The 19,603-nt window shown below is 31.1% G+C and overlaps 2 protein-coding genes across 2 annotated transcripts; one reads left to right on the top strand and one right to left on the bottom strand.

Annotated features, from left to right (window-relative positions):
• Nucleotides 1-874: 874 nt before the first annotated feature.
• LOC133035763 (probable galactinol--sucrose galactosyltransferase 2) lies at nucleotides 875-4,670 on the top strand. The gene is made up of 14 exons (XM_061111958.1): nucleotides 875-1,223; nucleotides 1,308-1,582; nucleotides 1,685-1,775; nucleotides 1,880-1,928; nucleotides 2,020-2,111; nucleotides 2,205-2,312; nucleotides 2,408-2,527; nucleotides 2,624-3,034; nucleotides 3,119-3,260; nucleotides 3,379-3,446; nucleotides 3,528-3,662; nucleotides 3,769-3,995; nucleotides 4,073-4,161; nucleotides 4,238-4,670. Exons 1-14 carry the CDS (start codon nucleotides 1,042-1,044, stop codon nucleotides 4,517-4,519), a joined length of 2,271 nt encoding a protein of 756 aa, XP_060967941.1. The 5' UTR covers nucleotides 875-1,041; the 3' UTR covers nucleotides 4,520-4,670.
• Nucleotides 4,671-5,529: 859 nt separating this feature from the next.
• LOC133035388 (protein-L-isoaspartate O-methyltransferase 1-like) lies at nucleotides 5,530-8,742 on the bottom strand. The gene is made up of 4 exons (XM_061111251.1): nucleotides 8,407-8,742; nucleotides 7,051-7,321; nucleotides 6,291-6,455; nucleotides 5,530-6,150 (listed from the first exon to the last, which is right to left on the bottom strand). Exons 1-4 carry the CDS (start codon nucleotides 8,614-8,616, stop codon nucleotides 5,900-5,902), a joined length of 897 nt encoding a protein of 298 aa, XP_060967234.1. The 5' UTR covers nucleotides 8,617-8,742; the 3' UTR covers nucleotides 5,530-5,899.
• Nucleotides 8,743-19,603: the final 10,861 nt, after the last annotated feature.

The raw sequence follows: 19,603 nt of genomic DNA, 5'->3' as shown, positions 1-19,603 counted from the left end.
TATGGACAGTATAAAAGAAATAAAAAAAAAAAGTTCAGGACAGTATATTCGTAAAAAATATTGTGTAGCAGTATTTTTGTAAAATTTATCTAAAATTTTAGTATTTTTTGTAAAATTTCTTACTCATTTTAAAAAGCAGGTTTTAACTTTTTTTAAATTGTGCCAAATTGATCGTTGATGTTGTTGGTGCAATACAAAACTTGGTATCAAGGTTGGAGATTGCTTGCTTTACTTCCTTAAGAAAAATAAATAAATAAATAAAAAGAGAGAAATTAACTACTTAATTATTATTTTGAGAGCTCCATTATTTTTCTTAACCAAAACTTTGATCACGTGCTTTTTTTCAATTCAAGACAAAGCCAACTTTTAACTGTTATCGTGTTTGCACACATACACGTGCATATAGCACGATTTTCATCTTGTTGACCTTGGTATATATGGAAAGAGCATTCTTATTAGGTATATTCCGTTGCGATTGACTAGTAATACTTTTTAAAAGTTATTATATTAAATTATATGGGATTCGATATTTAGTTAGACCAATAGCGATATTGACACATAAGAGGGTGCTAGGCACCACTGGTGTCCTTTAGCATTTCTCGTATGGAAAGAGCATTCCTATTAGGTATCATTAGTGTTTAGCACTTTCTCAACATGTCCTCTTGCGATTGGCTAGCAATACTCCCTAAAAGTTATTATATTAAAATATATGAGATCCGATATTTAATTGGACTAATAGGAATATTATACATGCTAGGCACCACTAGTACCCTTCAGTATTTCTCATATAGAAATATCCCACGTGTGTCTGACGTGGCATTGCCCTTAGATTGGGATCATTTATATCAACATTGTAAAAGCTGTAATCTGTATTCTGGAACCAACCAACCTACCACTGAACTTGGACAATTCTAATTCTCTTTCTTATAATATAAATACAACAAATCATAGTTAGTGTCAATTGGTGTGAAAGATTGTACCTTTCTTTAATTTCTCAACTGGGTTTTTCTGATTGAACACAGTAAGTAACTTAAAGTCATCATGACAATCACTGCCTTACCAACCATCAAGGCTGGCTGCCTCATGGTAAGAGACAAGCTGGTCTTGACCGGAGTTCCTCAAAACGTTGTCGTTTCACAACCTCTCAGCAATGGCTCAGCTTTCATTGGTGCCACTTCTGCATACCCCAGTTCTCGTCTTGTTTTCAGCCTTGGGATTCTTGAGTGAGCTCCTTTTTTTTTGTTATCATTGGTATGATATATATTTAAAGATATTTGATAACATTTCTTAATGTTTGGTTATTGCAGAGGATTTAAGATGTTATCTCTGTTTAGATTCAAAATATGGTGGATGATACCACGTGTGGGAAAATCAGCTAGTGAAATTGCCATGGAAACTCAAATGCTTCTATTGGAAGCAAAAGAAGAGCTAGATTTGGAAGAAGAGATATTATCTTCTGAGCCAATAAAATCTATTGAAAATAATACCTTTTACATTCTCTTCTTACCTGTTCTTGATGCCATGTTCCGCTCAAGTTTGGAAGGAAATCCCAAAAATGAGTTGCGATTATGTGTTGAAAGTGGTTAGTTTTTTTGGCTTTGAAATAGTCCTTTGTTTGATTCTAAAATGGGAAAAATTTTGGATTGAGATTGTCTTTCTATTTTATTGGTTGATATCAATTTAGGGGATGACAAGGTCCAAACTTCACAAGCAATGGAATCACTATTTGTAAATTCAGGGGATAACCCTTATGAGCTTATGAAAGATTCTATCAAGTGAGTTGAGTTCAGTTGAAAATTAAATAAAACTTAACAGATTAGTTAATATGTACCATGATTAACTACTAATGTTACTTTTTCTATATATTTCATTGTTGTAGGATACTGGCTAAGCATAAAGGAACTTTCAGTCATATTGAGATGAAGAAAGTAATGACTTAAAAAACATTTAAGCTTTGTGTAAGAAGATTATGTTTAAACATTGTGGATATCTTATTGAAATTTATATCTTGACATGTAGATTCCTTCACATTTAGATTGGTTTGGATGGTGCACTTGGGATGCCTTTTACACTAAAGTCGATCCACAAGGAATTGAAGAGGGACTTAAAAGGTACAATATAAGTAAATCTATGAAAAATACATTTGACATTTTTATTTTCACAGCCTAACATGTCTTCAAGCTCTAATCTTCTAATCTTTGCAGCTTTAAGGAAGGAGGCTGTTTACCGAAATTTCTAATCATCGACGATGGATGGCAAGAAACTGTAAACGAATTCCAGAAAGAAGGCGAGCCATTTGTTGAAGGGACACAGTAAGTTCATAGATTAGTAGGATACATTATAATGTTCATAGTTCCATCTTTTTTCAGTTCAATAAGATTAATCCTCTTTTGTTGTTGACATATAGGTTTGCAACCAGATTGGTAAACATCAAAGAAAATAGTAAGTTCAGAAGTTCATCATCAAAAGAAACTTCCACTGATCTGCATGAGTTCATCAATCTCATCAAAGAGAAATATGGACTAAAGTAAGGCTTCCAATATGAGATTTCATTGTTCTCTGTAGTATAAGCTTTGTAATTGTAATGTCTAAGCATATGAAGTTTGATTTTTGTTCTAAACAGGTTTGTTTACATGTGGCATGCCTTAGCTGGTTATTGGGGAGGAGTCCTCCCTTCATCGAAATCAATGGAAAAATACAATCCAAAGATTGCTTACCCAATTCAGTCACCTGGTAACACAGGAAATCTTACAGATATTGCCATGGACAGCTTGGAGAAATATGGAGTAGGACTAGTAGACCCTGAAAAGATTCTCAGCTTCTATAATGATCTACACAGCTATCTTGCAAGCTGTGGTGCGGATGGAGTTAAAGTTGATGTTCAGAATCTGTTAGAAACCTTAGGTTCTGGTAATGGCGGTCGGGTCAAAATTACTAGACAGTACCAAGAAGCTCTGGAGGAATCTGTTGCAAGAAATTTTGGGGACAACAACCTGATTTGCTGCATGAGCCACAACTCAGATTCTATATTCAGGTTTGAAAAACCTCAATCCTGGACATTCGTTTTAGTTTGATTGAATGTTGGAATCTAAGTTTGCTTGATTTGTTTTTATGTTAGTTCTAAGAAGAGTGCCGTTGCTCGAGCATCAGAGGATTTCATGCCAAGAGAGCCTACATTGCAGACTCTGCACATTGCCTCTGTTGCTTTTAATAGCCTTCTGTTAGGAGAGATTGTGGTACCTGATTGGGATATGTTCCATGTAAGATGCCTCAAATCATTGTAATTTTCAGTATTTTAGACTTAAATTTGATTTAATAACTTGTAGACACTTCAATATGAGTCTCTCTAATCTGAGTATTTTCATTTAATCTTTCCAGAGTAAACATGAAAGTGCTGAATTCCATGGTGCAGCAAGAGCATTGGGTGGATGTGCAGTATATGTAAGGTGAGATACCGAAGCTAATGAGTCATTTCAGACTTTGAATGAGAAAATTACTTATCTTACTGATTTTTCATGTAAACACAGTGATAAACCGGGTGACCAAGATTTCGAAATCCTTAAAAAGCTGGTGTTACCCGATGGATCGGTGCTAAGAGCTAGATATGCAGGCCGACCTACTCGTGACTGTTTATTTGAAGATCCAGTGATGGATGGAAAAAGGTATTAAGATAATAAAATTACACTCTTTAATTTCATTAGTTCTTGTTCAGTGCTAGTGTTAATGTTCTCTCTTTTTCATTTCGTATACTTCTTCAATTCTCTGCAGCCTGATGAAAATATGGAACTTGAATAAGCTATCTGGGGTTGTGGGAGTGTTTAACTGCCAAGGAGCTGGTAGTTGGCCACTGAAACAAAAGGCAGAAGATATTCACATCTCAACCTCTACAAAAACATCCATTTCTGGGCATGTGAAACCTGCTGATGTCGAGTTTCTTGAAGATATTGCTGGTGAAAGCTGGGATGGAGATTGTGCAATATATGCCTTCAATTCAGGTTAATTTTTAATCTCTTGAATAACTTATATAGACTTGTTTGGTATTCACCTAAGTAATACATTAACTGTATTGCAGGATCTCTTTCTATATTGCCAAAGAAGAGAAGTCTTGAAGTTTCACTTGTCACCCTTCAATGGGAAATCTATACAATTTCTCCAATTGGGGTCAGTGTTTTCTTTCTCCTCTTTGTAAAAATTCCTATTTTACAATGTTTAACAATAAACTATGAAAATATGGCAGGTCTTCGGTAATGGTCTGCGGTTTGCTTCGGTAGGTTTGCTTGACATGTACAACTCAGGAGGGGCTGTAGAATCAGTGAGTTGCAGGGTGGAAGTCTCAGGCTACACAATGATAATTAAAGGGAGAGGGACCGGCCGATTTGGAGCCTATTCGAGCTCAAAACCAAAGCGTTGCATGGTGGAACAAAAAGAAGAAGAATTCAGCTACAGTGTTGAAGATGGATTATTGATAGTAAAGCTTCAAGGTGAATGTGGTATAAGAGATATTGAATTTCTATATTGAAGTATTGAACTGTTATAGTATGCTTTAAAACTATTTGATTCTTTTGGTGGGGTTTAGGCACAAAAGTTCTTATTATTGTAAACCATCTATTCTCTTTCTCAATGAGAATTTTTGTCCCTTTTAGTATTCTAAATCACATGAGTTGGTTCTATTATTGGAGTGTACCTTATGATAAAACAAACACTCTAATGCTTAATACTTTTGTACAACATCCCTCAAAAACAAGTGTTCTATTTGAAAAACTATGTACACAATCTGATTATTAACTTCATTTAATAATTTTAGCTGTTATATAACATCCAATCCATTGTAAAAACAAAAAGTTTCTTTTTAGTTTTTTACAACGTAATAACTCCTCTATTATATTTATAACTACTACAACCAACAAATGGTATCAAAGCATCAATATTCTACAATGCATTAGAATTTGGTGACTGAATAAGCAAATTATGTCGTTAAGAAGATTAAATTTTAAGTATGAATTTCATTATTTTAAATAAGAAAATAGAGATGTCAACTTTATTCTAATTCCTAAACAAAATTATTCAAGTAAAAAATGTATTGTTCTTCTAATAAACACACCATAAGTGATATAAGTATGTACACTCTTATGGTGGTTGGAGCATAATTATGTATCAAGAGGTAGTGAAAGGATGAAGGCTACGAATTTATAGTTTTATGTAGCATTTTGTAGAATTTTCAGATTTTTTCTTTCTTTGAAGGAACAGAATTTTCAGATTTATTTAGGTTAAAAAATAGTATAGAAAAGACTTAAATTCCACATTGGTGAAAGATAAATGGGAAAGAGAATTTAACTCATATATAAAACATTATATTTCTAACTATTTTTTTTGATATTGGAGTGGGGTATTTAAAATTAAGACCTCCTCTTTGTAAGAAAAAATATGAAACCACCAGATAATGGATAGGAACACATTATATTTCCTACTATTAATATGGTTAAATATAGATTAAAATATAAATATTAAATTTAAGTATAAAAAAAGAGCTTTGAATCCATAAAAATACAAATTTTACCATTAATCTTTTCCATTCAAATATATTGTCACAAATCCACAACTGCAATTGCAAATTAAAAAGTCTCAACCTATACTTCTTCACCTAAAAATAAATAAGAGATATATGCATGTGAAATTGAAAATTACTTATTCACCTAAAAATAAATAGAAATATATGCATGTGAAATTGAATATGGAGATAAGTTCAACAATTATTACTCTTAATAGAGACCATAAGAACTTTTTTTTTTTTTTAAGTTCAACTATTATTACCTCTATACAACATAGAACTAGAAATAAAAGGTAAAGAAAATCAACAGAAACAAATAGATTAAACTCCTGATGTGAAACTATTTCAGATTCAGTAACCTTGTAACTGAGCTTCTCTGCTAGTGAGTGGTACATAACGAACGGAAGTTTCAGTCCTGATAGTGACAGAACCGTCCAATTTTTTGTCCACTACCTTAAGATCCTGGTATATGTTCCCCACTGGAATGACCATTCTGCCTCCGGGCTTCAACTGATCAATAAGTGGCTGTGGGATTTCTGGAGCAGCTGCCCCGACATGAATAGCATCATAGGGTGCAAATTCTGGCCAACCAAGTCTTCCATCTGCTCAAAAGAAACAATCGCCAAACAAAACAATTCATGCTATTCATGAGGTTATAATAAGTTCTGAAAGACAGTGAGAAAAGAAAGAAACCAAAGATTTCTCGCAACTAAAAGTAGACAAAAAAGAATGACTGCCTTACCACCAACATGCAATGAGAGAGAACCTTCTTTGAACAATGGTGCAGCAGCACTTTTTTCGATATTCTGGATTGAGGAAGTAACTAACTCTGGAATGTGTTCCACACCCACTGCACGACCTTGTGGCCCGACCATCAGTGCAAAACAGGCTGTTAGGTATCCCGTTCCTACAAAAAAAGAAAAACTCATTGTCTATTTTGAAAGAAAATGAGAGAAATATGATGAAAATAACAGATGATGATATTGGATAACTGAAATCCTCACTAACCCTATACATGAGTACATTCCAGCAGTATTAGAAATAGGCAGCGGTAACTTATGAATTAAAAAAGATGATGACTTTTACTTGAATCCTTGTTTGGTGAGTAAAAACCACAAAGAAAACATGACCAACAAGCTCAGAAAAGGAATAACTTGTTCAGTTGTACCTAAACCTTAAAAATGTAATTTTCAGCAAGTCAAATTCATAATTTCAAGTCAAGTACCATTATTGAACCCCTTATCTTGGTAAGTATGCTGACCCAGGTTTCAATACAAAATTACAAAATCAATCATACATCATGAAACAAAGATAAGGTATTCATAACACTAATTAACCAAAATAATTGCACATAAGTTAAGGTTAAAGGTGTTCAAATTCGAAGTTATTACAATTATATTTTATTCCAGACTCTAGTAGTTTATTTTAAAGATACTTTAGAACATAAAGAAAACTACAATAGTTTTCATTTGCAGCAAAAAAGGTAAGGCAATGCAACAAACCAGAGCCAACATCTAAAGCGTGCATTCCGGGCTGCAAGTTCTCCTCCAACAATTGAAGGCATGTTGCGTGCATATGTGGAGCAGAAATGGTTGCATTGTAACCTATGGCCATGGGACTGTCATAATAAGGTGGGTTACCATCAGGTACAAACAAAGCCCTGTCCACGACCTCCATAACTTCAGATACTTTTTGGGACGAAATCACTCCATAACGCTGCAGCTGCTCCACCATTGCTTTGTTCTTAGAAATGCCACTCCCACTCCAAAATTTCTGTAAAAAATTTAAAAATAGAAAAGAAACAGAAAATTCCCACTGAATTAAACTAATTGAAGGTCAATAGAAGACGAAAAAAGACACATAAAGTTTGAGGAATTATTAAAGAAACCACAACATAGTAAATCTTTCTGAAATAGAAGAAAATGGTAGCATAACACAAGCAACACCTATTAGCAAGTGACTATGATCAATCGACAATATTAATTAGCAAGAGCAGAGCTGATAATAAATGCATCAAAACCCCTTTTGAATCCAACTTTATACTAGGAAATACCTCATCATTTTGACAAACTTCAATACTAGGGGCAGAGCAGTCAGTTATGGCCTGTATTTGCCCATCCAAAAGACTGGGATGTGTGTACAAATGAAAAACATTGAAGTGGGAGCCACATGCCCCACTAGTAATAAACAATATAATATAGAACGCCCACAATACTCGAGGAAAAATTACCTGGAAAGTACAACTACACATCAAACCGTTCGTACATAACCTATATATGCTAACAATTAGCCTTAGTAGCAAACCATTTTTCACAAACATATATAGGACAAGTTGGACAACCCGCCATTAGAACTTGATCTAACTAAAAAAGCCAGTAATCCCATAGGAGAACAGAAGCTTTAGAATCCAAGTGTGCCATTGAAATTACTATCCATAGCTATTTTTGATATACCACATAAACTACTATCCTTTCTGGTAACATAAATTTGGCAATGTTTCCCCTTATAAACTCTAATCCGTAATACTATCAAAAGCATTAATACACAACCATCAAGAACTGCAATAATATAATTTGAAGTAGTTTCAACACTAAACCAAACAAGAATACCGAAATGAAAGACTCAAAATTTGTGCTCATATTATCGAAAAGCAATATCAATTCCAAAACACCCATATGTATAAAGAGAGGGATTATGTTTTTAATCAATCTTAAGGTCTAAATATTATATATAAAGACTAAAGTGACATGATAATCCGACCAAAACCCAAATACAGAAATTGGTTCTTTATCCAGCCTGAATTATCTCAGAACTCAACAGATGAAAACCTAAGAGACAGGAAATGGGAAGTGGATTACCTCCATCCGGAAAATAGGTGAGTTTCCCGTGAGGAAATTAACGTTTGGGAACCGAGGGAAGTGAGAGAAAGTTGAAGTTTGTGGAGGTCGAGGATTATGATGATGAAAAAGGGTGAAGGTTAAGAAGTGGTTCACAGTAGGCGCACGATAGCGAGAACCATACGCTAGCGTTGTAGTTCTTGCTGTAGCAGTTGCGGAGTAAAGATGCATTTGCTCGATTCCTCTACACGATTCTCTCTCTTTCTTTTTTATTTTTTTTTTCTTTTTATTTATTTATTCATTTATTTTATATTTCTTAATGGAATTATTTTTTTTAGGGGAGCTCTATTTGCACCCCTTAAACTTATAAATACACCCCATTATTAAAAAAAATATAAACTTAAATAATTTTTAAAAATTACTCTTAATATTTTTTTAAAATTTTTTCTTCACATTATTTTATGTTAATTTCAATACTTATTTTGATTTCATTTTCATAATTTTTTCTAACTCATGTGTATTTTTTTTTATTTTTTTCTTAAAAAATTTCACATAATTTTTTATTTTAATTTTTTTATCATAATATTTAAAATACACTTTATTTTTGTTTGATAGGTATATTTTTTAAGAATATGAATTGAAAGAAAAAAGTTAAAAAAAAGTAGTACAATTAAAAATATAAATTTTATATAAAATAAAAATTATCAAAATGGGGTGCCTTTAGAACTTTTTGGGGTGTAAATAAAATTTCCCTTTTTTTTAATCATTTTTATTTATGTTTTGTTTTTTCAAAGAATTTCTTATATATTTTTCCAAACAATAATTTTTGTGACTAGCACTGTGAAATGTCATGCACCGCCTCAACCGGTCGGGCCGATGGTAGTGCCTAGTGGGCCGGAATTTGGGCCTCAGCCTTTAGCTCAACAGCTGACATGTGGTTCCAATACCAAAACATTTAATTTACATGGTATACTAATTTTTGTTATTTTTTTATAAAATTATTGTCAGTCGGTATTTTTTATTTTTATACTGTATTTTTTTATAAGTTTCATACTGCAGTATATTGTGTTAAGTTTTCATTGGTGTTCTACTAGTACTTTTTATTTGTTCTACTGTTGTTTTGAGTTGTTCTGTTTTGTGTTCTACAAAACTTTTCCGTGTGACAGTATTTTTGTAAAAGTTAACCCAAATTCCAGTATTTTTGTAAGTTTCCAAAAAAAACATTCAAATAAATAAAATAAGTATCCACCACAAAAAGATTTGAGAATTGTTATTAGATACTAGTGGTGTTTGTCTAGTACCTTTTACATTATCATCTTGCGATTAGCTAATGATACTCCCTAAAAATTATTACATTAAACTATATGGGACTCGATACTTATTTAGACAAATAGCAATATTAACACATAAGAAAGTGTTAAACACTAATAACTTTTATCATTTCTCAAAAGACTTAACCATATAGTTAATTTCTTAAAATATTTTAGCATCAAAAATCACAACACAGATATGAGTTGCATAACAATATTAGAAAAAAAGAAAAAAAAAAGTAAATTCCCACATAATAAAATTCAAATAGAATGTTAGTATTTTAATGAGAAAAAAATACTAGCCCCTTATATTTACTAATAAGTAATAGGAATCAATTATAAAGTAGTCATTCTCTTACATTTATTTATTTATTTTATTAAAATTAGAAAATTTCATTAAATATGGTATAAAAAAAAAAGAGAGAGAGAGAGAATACTTTCCCACTAATTTTTTAAGGAATATCATCAAAGTAATGACATATATTTATTTTCATTTTATTTTTTAATATTAAATATACAATGATAATTTTATTCTTTAAAATATCTCTTATAAAATAACTTCTGTACATTATAGTTTAAATAAAAGGGCAATTTAGTCAATTTAAGTATTTCGATTTCGTTTTTAGATAAAGTGAACAAGATATTCATTTATTTTCAAAAATACTGTGTAAGTTTTATACTGTAAACTGTGTTAAGTTTTTACTGTTGTTCTACGGTTATATTAGTTGTTTCACTGTTGTTTTTTAGTTGTTCTGTTTTGTGTTTCACTGTTTTTTTTTATAAAAATACAGTATTTTTGAAAGCAAATTCGTGTAACAGTATTTTTGTAAAAATTAATCTAAATTTTAATATTTTTGTAAGTTTTCCAAATTAAAATGAAGAAAGAGTCATAACAAAACTAATAATAAAAAATAACACAATATTTGAATGCATATTTTGAATACACAATTTTTCACTTTAATGAATATAGCATTGCTTCGTACCTTAAATACTTTCAAGGAGTCCTTCCAATCATAACAGATAAGAAAAAGGATTAAGAAAATTAGATTCCTTCCAAAGATAAGAAGTTAAAGAAAGTGAAAGTTAATTATGCCTCTAATGTCTTATTCAACATATATAGTTAAGGATAAAAAAGAGTTTATTCCTATATATTCATGAGTATACAAAAAGATAATGATAATTAATTTTTTTACTTTAATTTGGAAAATTGATCAGTTTATCCATTTTCTTTTTTGATCTTTCGTTAAAGTTTCTTTGGTAGTCCAATGAAATTTTGTCTTTTTTTTACTATATATGTTTATCTTTTATGAAGATTGGGTGTTTGTGAAGTAATCTAGAAGTTAACTCATATATACTTTTTGGATTCTCACAACAAAAATTATAAATATAAATACAAACACGTTTTCAAATTATCACAGTATTGTTATTCAAAAAAAATAAAAAAATTATGGTACTGTTTAATAATTTGTTTTATATTTTAGGTCATTCTATATAAAGTAATAATATGTATGCATACATAAATCATACACAAATGTAATACAAGAGAGGCTTGCTCCTCAAAATTAAAAAAATATTAGGTTTTTTTTTATATATATATATGGAACACTTCTTAATAATTATTATCTATGAATGGTTACTAAACAAATTTAACTATAAATATTAATTTAAAAAATATCAAACCATCGAATTTTGATCTAATAACGAATAATGAAATCACAAATTTGAATTTCTATGCTTAATTTAACTACTTAATTAAAAAAAAATATCAAAAAATATCTTTTTTTACACTATATCAAAAATATGTTCATGATACAAAAATATTTAACTCAAACTTAACTTTTTCATTTCTTATTTTTCTTGCTAAAAAACTTTTTTTAAAATTTTTTTTTTTACCGATAGAGCAATCTCAGCCCATATGATATAAAAATGAGAGATTTTTTTAATTAGATAGAAAAATCAAGCATATAAAAACTCAAAATTTTCTAATTTTACCTATTCATGGGTGATACGGTGGGTGTGTTTGGAAAGCCACAATGTAATTGGATTTGTGTGTAATTGGAGGTAATTACACAATTTGACATGTTTGTCTGACTATGTAATTACACTGTAACTGTGTAATTGGAAGTAATTGAGGGGTTCCAATTACACTCTCCAATTCTCATGGCCCCCCATGAGAATTGAATGTAATTACACTGTGTAATTACTAAAAACTTTCCATATTAAACATTACTTACTAAAAAATATTATTTTCCCATGTAATTACTAACTATTTTGCCAAACAATATATTAGGAATTCATATGTAATTACCACCTCATATCCAAACACACCTTTCATTTTAAAATATAGTGTAATTACTACACTGTGTAATTACCCTACCTAGTAATTACATAGTTACTTCCAAACACACCCAAATATATATAAGGTAGAATTTATGGAATAAATTTATAATGTAAATAGGTAATGGAAAGAATTATTTTATTTTTTTTTAAAAAAAAAAAAAAACTATAGGTAGTAATAATTTTCAAGAAAATTAAGCATACTAGTTAAAAGGAATTATTACATGAAAAATATAAACTGACACTTTATTTACAAAAATATCTCCATAAAGTGTGGACAACGTTTATACCTTTTATGTGCTTTTAATTACTAAAACTCCTTTTACACTATCACGTACACAATCAGATGATGGTTGTTGGGTAGTTGATGGGTGGTTGGCCGAAGGTGGCATCAGACGAAGGTTTCTGGGTGGTTGGCCGAAGGTTGCATCAGACGAAGGTTTCAATCAGACGAAATAGTTGTTAGTAAATGTTTATGCAACTGTTATGAAATACTAAAAATTAGAACAGTATTTCCACGTACGTAACTTTATCTACATGTCTCTTCATGATTTAGTATAAACAAATTAATTTTGAAAATAACGAAAAATACACTAGGATAAATATTTTACTATAGTATTGATGTAATTTTCTTTGGATTATACTTGAGTTGGATTGTTTGGGAACTCCAGATTAGCTTTTTGAGATCTGCATTTCATAGATTTGAAATTTGAAGTCAAGACATTAGTTTTATGCAAATTAAACTGGATTTCTGGTTGATCTTTAGTTTCGTAGTAGTTTTTCTACATTTTTTTCCATGAATTTGAAACAACCCCTATTTTGATTGATTCTGGTCATCTTCTAAAGTGAAGTCGTTAGAATTAATAATGGTTCTCTTTCTGGTTAAATTTTTGTTTCGATTGCATTGAGTTGCTACGTGGTTGCCCAATAGTTGCTCAAGAAGCATGGCAACTGAGTTGAAAGTGTGCGTAAATGATATTTGTGTAATTTTTTTATTTGAGTTGTATATTTTTTTTATTTGGTCTGTTTGTATATTATTATTCCTTTTTTTTTTTAGTTAAAATTGAAAAAATAAAACTAATTAAAAAGTGAGACAATAATAGACAAATTCCATGACGTGATAGAGCTTGCTTACGTTTGCAGGTGTGACGTAACAATATCAAAGTTTCATTTTGCCATAAGGATAATTTCTTTTTGACCATGTAAAAAAGTAATTATTATAATTACAATGTATTACGTACAAATTATCAAATAAGGGTTCTCAAAATTAATTAATTAATTAAATAAATAAATAAATATAAAAAGGTAATTAATATATAGAGGAAATTACACTCTATACCCTTTTTATGTTGTCCTCTTTCATTTTTACCTTCTTTTTTAAAGTCTATAATTTTTATCTCTTTTTTTTGTAATTTTAAGATACTCTCCATGTGACTCTCTTATGTCTGGGTATTTATGTTTCAAATAAATATAAAATTAGAGGTAAATTTGGTTAATTGATTAATAAAAGAGGCATTTTTCAACTTACCCCTAATATATAAGCGATGCTTGAATCAACAAGGCCATGCATGTGTTACGTAAGAGTAAAAACATAAAACCTTTATTACTATTTACTTAGCCTACTTTTTTTTTTTTTGAAAGGTTCCTCAACGTACTTAAAAATATTTATTTTTGATAGATTTAATCACAAATACCTTTAATTCAAAAAAAAAAAAATCACAACTTACTTTAAAATATTATTTCTAAATATATATGAAACTTTACCAGCTCAGGTATATCTATCCGTTATTCCTTTTTCTCAAAATAAAACACATTATTATATATAATATGTTTTAAATAAGATATTTTGGCTCACGGATTCAATTGGTCGGGCATTTTTATTTGGGATAATTATATATTTTTTTTAAAAAAAAAAAGATTACAATTTTAAGTTCAAAATTTTTTTATATATATTTTTATAGTATTTTATAAAAATAATGCGAAAATAATAAAAAAAACTATACAAAAATAATATAAAAAAATACAAACATAAAAAATCAACAACAAATTAATAAGAGTACACTATAAAAATAGATCAAATATTAGAGTTAGTCCCACATTGCTAAGATGTAGAAATAAATTATCATATATAAGATGAATAAGCTACTTTTTCCATTTTCAGTTATTTATAATTAAAATTATAAAAATGTTTAAAATCCGTACAACCTTATTTGCGAAGTACAATAATCTCTTTTTATTTTAATTTTTTGAACCATACTAGCATTGAGATTTTCTAAAAATTTAAATATAGATTAATAAATATTCAAACCCATGCCAATACATTAACAACGAATTAATTTTGTTCAAAAACTATTATTTGTATTTTATAATTATTCTGAATTTATTCTATGTGATTGTTCTTTCTTTTTCCTAATTTCTTTTATTTTTTAAAGTTTACAATATATAAATAAACTATTAAAGAAAATATTCTCAAAAAACAATATTAAATTAATATGATACTCTACCTAGCACCATAAGCCATAAAAAGATTGTCTAAGTATACCAATATTATATTGCATCTAAAAAATTAAGTATATAAAATAATTAGGTGATATAGTTTGATTTTAACTGTTAATAAGAATTTTAAAACCATAACTGAACCAAAATATTATAAATAAACGGTGTGAATTGACTAAATTATTAACAATAAATTTATTTGGTTTGGTGTCTGAATCAATTGCAGTTTAGAACTTAGATTATATATGTAAACCATTCTAATGAAGATATAGTCAAACAATAATATTATATATATACTGTTAGAGATATTATTACAATGGAAGAAAATCAAAATATTACAACTCTATTGTAATACAATACAAGGATCAACAAAGAGATTAAATAAATGTTACAACAACATAATATACAATATATATATATACTATATATTATATATAAGAAATGTAGAAGAAGATAAGAACACATGCAATATAAAATATGCATATATATATAATAAGAGAATAATATATATATATAAACACTCACTCACAACCTTGAGTGTAGATTAGTGGGGATCACCATGACTTGAACAAGGTATTACACCTTTGTCCAAAAGCTTATTTCCCCCTATCTCTAAGCACTAAGGGAACTCTCTAGGAAATAGCTTTAGGAATTATCAAGCCTTAGGATTCAAAATACCACCTCATTTCTCTCCCATAAATGAGTATTACATTTTGTAACAACTATATCATCATAATTTTGAAATCCTTAAACCAAATTGTGTAACAACCCTTTTATTACACTAATTAATAATGTGTGATCAACACAAGAGTTACAAATGACAACAAATTGTAACTCCTCTCCAAGTTACTATGTAGGTTACAAAAGTGTAGGTTAAATTATAGGTTACACATTTATTTATCATACACTTAATATATATTATTCACATAATATTATATATTACCACATTTTAATCTACATATTATTATATTAAAAATAATATAACATATACATAGTGACTTGACAACTATGTGCTAAAGGCCTCAAATAATACATGTCTCTTTTTACCAAATTTTGAAAATGACTCCCATATACATATGGAAATGGTTCGAAATTTTCCACGTGATCCATGTTAACAGGTTTCAAGTTATATCTTCCTTATTATCAAATGTGCAGTACAATTTATTTAGCCAAATTTATTTTGCTTTTTAATTTGAATGGTTATTTAGTGAAAGTGAAAAATCGTATCCCTTCGACGCAAAACTTTGAGCTCGAGGCTTTTATTCAGCTAGATATTCTCGAGATTTCTCAAAGACAAATTTCTATTTGGCCCAGAAGTCTCGAGAATTATAGTTGAACCATGGAGATCAAAACTCAAGATTCTTTCACTTATCTATTTTGGTTCATATGAAACACAATCATATCTTAGCAATCTCCGAGGATGACTAACACTGGTTGTATAGAGCGGATATCAAGTTGTACTTCTTGGATAATTTTAAAGATATTTTTCAGTCTTCTTATCCTCCGGAGCCTCCTAATCTTCCTAATTTTATTCTCTCTGTTATCTCGGAGGAGATGAATGAGAGGTTAATCTCTCCACCTTCAGTAAAGGAAATCAAAGAAGTTGGCTGGTCTCTTCTCCCCCTCAAAGCGCCTGACTCTGATGGAATGTCAGCAAAATTCTATCACGAGCATTGGGAGATCATGGGAGGTGACGTCATCAATTTTGTGTAGGAGTTTTTTGATTGGGTCAGTTTGCTAAGGGTGTTAATAATTCCTTCATTGTTCTTATCCCGAAGAAATGCTGAGAAATTTGATGATTATCGTCCCATTAATTAGCTTATGCAATGTGGTGAGTAGTGTCTAAGCTTCTGGCACATCAGCTTAAGCTTACCCTCATGAATTTGATCTCTCCTTTCCAGTTAGTTTTTGTTTCAGGTCATTGGGTTGCGTAGTATACCATTTTAGCCTAGGAGATTATTCATTCAATGTCGAAGGACAAGAGGAAGAAGAAATTTGTTGGTATCAAGTCGGACATGTCCAAAGCTTATGATAGACTGGAGTCGAGTTTCTTGAATAAGGTCTTAATGTGCTTTGGGTTTAGGAATCACTTTTGAAACCTAATTGCTCACTGTCTGTTTCTTTCTCGGTGTTACTCAATGGAGGACCTTTAAAATCATTTCAGCCTTTGTGGGGCTTAAGACAAGGGATCCTCTATCGATCCCCGTATCTATTCATCATTGCAAGTGGGGTTCTCTCTCGGATGCTTGCTAAGGAAGAGGTTGCTCATAGAATCTCAGGTTTCAAAGTGAATTGTAATTGTTCGTGTATCTCTCACCTCATGTTTTCATATGACACAATGATCTTTAGTGAAGCTACTAGAATTAAGAGGATTCTCTCAGATTATTGTTGATGGTTGAGTCAGAAGATTAATAATGGGAAGAAAAATATATTTTTCTCAAAGGGGACAAGGGAGTCCCAACAAGAGCCAATTTCCAATGTCTTGGGCTATGGTTTCTTAACAGGCAGCAGCAAATGCTTTGGAAACCCCTTATTTCTCTCAAATTTCTGACTTTAACTTTGTTTTAGAGAAAGTTAACCAGCATTTACAAGGGTAGAGTTTTAAACTGCTTTCTCAAGCAAGGCGAGCTATTCTTACTCGAAGTCTAGTTCAATTCATACTTGTTTATAACATGTCAGCCTTTGTGGTCTCTAAATCCATTTATCATAAGATTGATAAGCCCACAAGGAATTTTTGGTGGATTGGCGCAGAAAAAAAGTCTAGGTTCCTAGCTCTTACCTATTGCGACTCTTTGTGTAAACCAAAGTACAGTGGTGGTCTGGTTTTTAGAAAGAGTGCAAATTTTAACAGGGATTTGTTATCTAAATTGGGTTGGCTAATCGCTTTTGGGTCTGATTCGTTGTGGGTCAAGGTGTTCCAAGGACAGTATTTCCACTCCAGGACCTACTGGAATGCTTCCCTTCCATCTGACTGCTCCTATGTTGCTAAAGGCATTTTTGGAGTTACGACATTTGTTCGTAATAAATGTGACAAGCTTATTGGTAATGACCTATCTACGGATATTTGGTATGATTCCTGACTTTTTTGGGATAGCTGGGACTCATCTCGAGCAGCCTTCAATCCAATTTCCTCATCTACAGAGAGCAGAGTGAAAAATTGGCTTGATATTGATTTGAGGGTAACTGGTGTAGGGATAAACTTACTATCTTTTTCAAACCAGATGAGGTGGACAAGATTCTTAATCATAGTAAGCTTCATGCATGCATAAATGATATTTTTGGTGTGGAAGGGTACGAGCAATGGTCGATTCAGTATCAGTTCTGCGTATAAGGCCCTTATCAGGACTCGTTTGGGACTCGACTCTGGTTTTTGGAAAGACATTTAGGGGCCCTATTCTCGAAAGATAGAAGTTACTACTGTGAAAAATGGCTGCCAATTGTTTTCCCTCAAATGAAAGGATAGGCACTTTTTTGGGTATGCCTTTCCAGTGTTGCCTTTGTGAATATCATTTTGATTCAATTCCTCACCTCTTTTGGGAATGTTCTTTCTCAATGGCAGTTTGGTTCTCTAGTAAGTGGGGGCATTATTACTCAAAATTTTATTTTTAACTCAGCGAAAGACATTGTTCATTGATTGCTTCACCTCGAGCTTATCCCAAAAACTCAGTGCGAGAAGTGGAATGAGTTTACTATCTTTGGTGTAACCGTTTGTGAATCGCTTTGGTGGGCTAGAAATTGCAAGTTTCATGATGGTATCACTCATATGTCGCCTGTGTTGAATCATATCATCAACCAGCGTTTTAGAGAAGTGGAGGTCCTAGCTTCTAGTTTTTTTTTATGTTCAGCCGCCTAAAACCCTTGCTACTTCAGAATTGCCTAATATTTTGGACCATGATGCGATTAACGTGTTCTTTGATGGCTCTTTTAAACATGGAGTTGGTGGTGTTGGTGTGGTAGCAGTCGGGGCAGACGAAATTATTAAGGGCCTTCATACTGATGTTTTTCCTGCTTCTTCAGCCTTAGAAGTAGAAGTCAGAGCTGGTCTTTTGGTAGTTTGTTTTGCTCAGGAAGTTAGGTGATTTCAGAACGTTTTTTTGTTAAATTGCAAGGTCATTTGTGAGGCATCTAAGCTTTGTCGAATTCCAGGATGAGAAGTAAATGGTCTTCGTCTTTCTTTATTTTCTTTATTAGATCAAATTGAGTGTCACTTTTGTTGGATTCCTAAGAAGGATAATAGTGTTGCCAATGCTTTGGCTAATTGGGCAAGATTTTCAAATTTTTCTGGTTCATTATTTTAGGGAGTTAACACTCGTTGTTGTTAATAAACTTTAGTCTTGTTTTATTTCTAGTTTTGTTTCTTTTTCAATGAAGTTTTTTCTGGCAAAAAAAAATTAGGGTTATGTTCGCTTTTTCTATATAATTATAAAAAGTAGCTTTATATATATATACAACTATAGTGAATCATTTGTGCAAAAATACGATTTAAATTTATTTTTTGTAAAGTTACAGTATTCAAAAGAAAGAGATTCACGATTGGAATTTCACACAGTGAAAAGAAAATTAGATGGTTACAATTTGAGTTGCGATTAGGGTTGAAACGACCATAAAAATAGATGGTTGCGATTTGTATTGTGATTTGGGTTTCAATTTTAGATAAAACCTTAAGCAGGTGGCAACAATATCTTGCAAGGCCTAGTGGTCTTGAACGCCATGAACAAAGACTAGCACATCAAATAGGTTATAGTGATATAGGATTGAGATTTGGGTTGTGATTTAAGTTGCAATTTGGGTTGTGAGTTGAATTTTGATTTGAGAAATTAGCAAAACCAAGGGGAGTGGACTGGAATGCCATAGATGGAGAGTAGCAGTGACGAATGGTTCGATGCTGATTTAGGATTGCAATTTGAGTTTGTACTCTAAAAGTATATAATCTCACCAAAATAAAGAAAAGAAAAAAATTCACCGAAGAAGAGAAAGACATAGCAAGGTAGTGGTCTCCAATGTAATTCTCCAATGGTGGTCTCCAATGTTGGTCTCTAACATCATTAAATAACCGTATATACAGTGATTTTCCT

The sequence above is a fragment of the Cannabis sativa genome, chromosome 3, assembly GCF_029168945.1.
Source record: "Cannabis sativa cultivar Pink pepper isolate KNU-18-1 chromosome 3, ASM2916894v1, whole genome shotgun sequence".
NCBI classification, from domain to species: domain Eukaryota; kingdom Viridiplantae; phylum Streptophyta; class Magnoliopsida; order Rosales; family Cannabaceae; genus Cannabis; species Cannabis sativa.
Note: the sequence above shows the minus strand (reverse complement) of the source record. Positions and strands in the feature narration are given on the sequence as shown.

Coding starts and splice junctions, on each gene's coding strand:
- LOC133035763 (XM_061111958.1), top strand. CDS start 1,042: ATGACAATCACTGCCTTACCAACCATCAAGGCTGGCTGCCTCATGGTA. Junction 1,583..1,684: donor GCGATTATGTGTTGAAAGTG/GTTAGTTTTTTT, acceptor ATATCAATTTAG/GGGATGACAAGGTCCAAACT. Junction 1,776..1,879: donor CTTATGAAAGATTCTATCAA/GTGAGTTGAGTT, acceptor TCATTGTTGTAG/GATACTGGCTAAGCATAAAG.
- LOC133035388 (XM_061111251.1), bottom strand. CDS start 8,616: ATGCATCTTTACTCCGCAACTGCTACAGCAAGAACTACAACGCTAGCG. Junction 7,322..8,406: donor CACCTATTTTCCGGATGGAG/GTAATCCACTTC, acceptor AATTTTTTACAG/AAATTTTGGAGTGGGAGTGG. Junction 6,151..6,290: donor TCTCTCATTGCATGTTGGTG/GTAAGGCAGTCA, acceptor TCTTTTGAGCAG/ATGGAAGACTTGGTTGGCCA.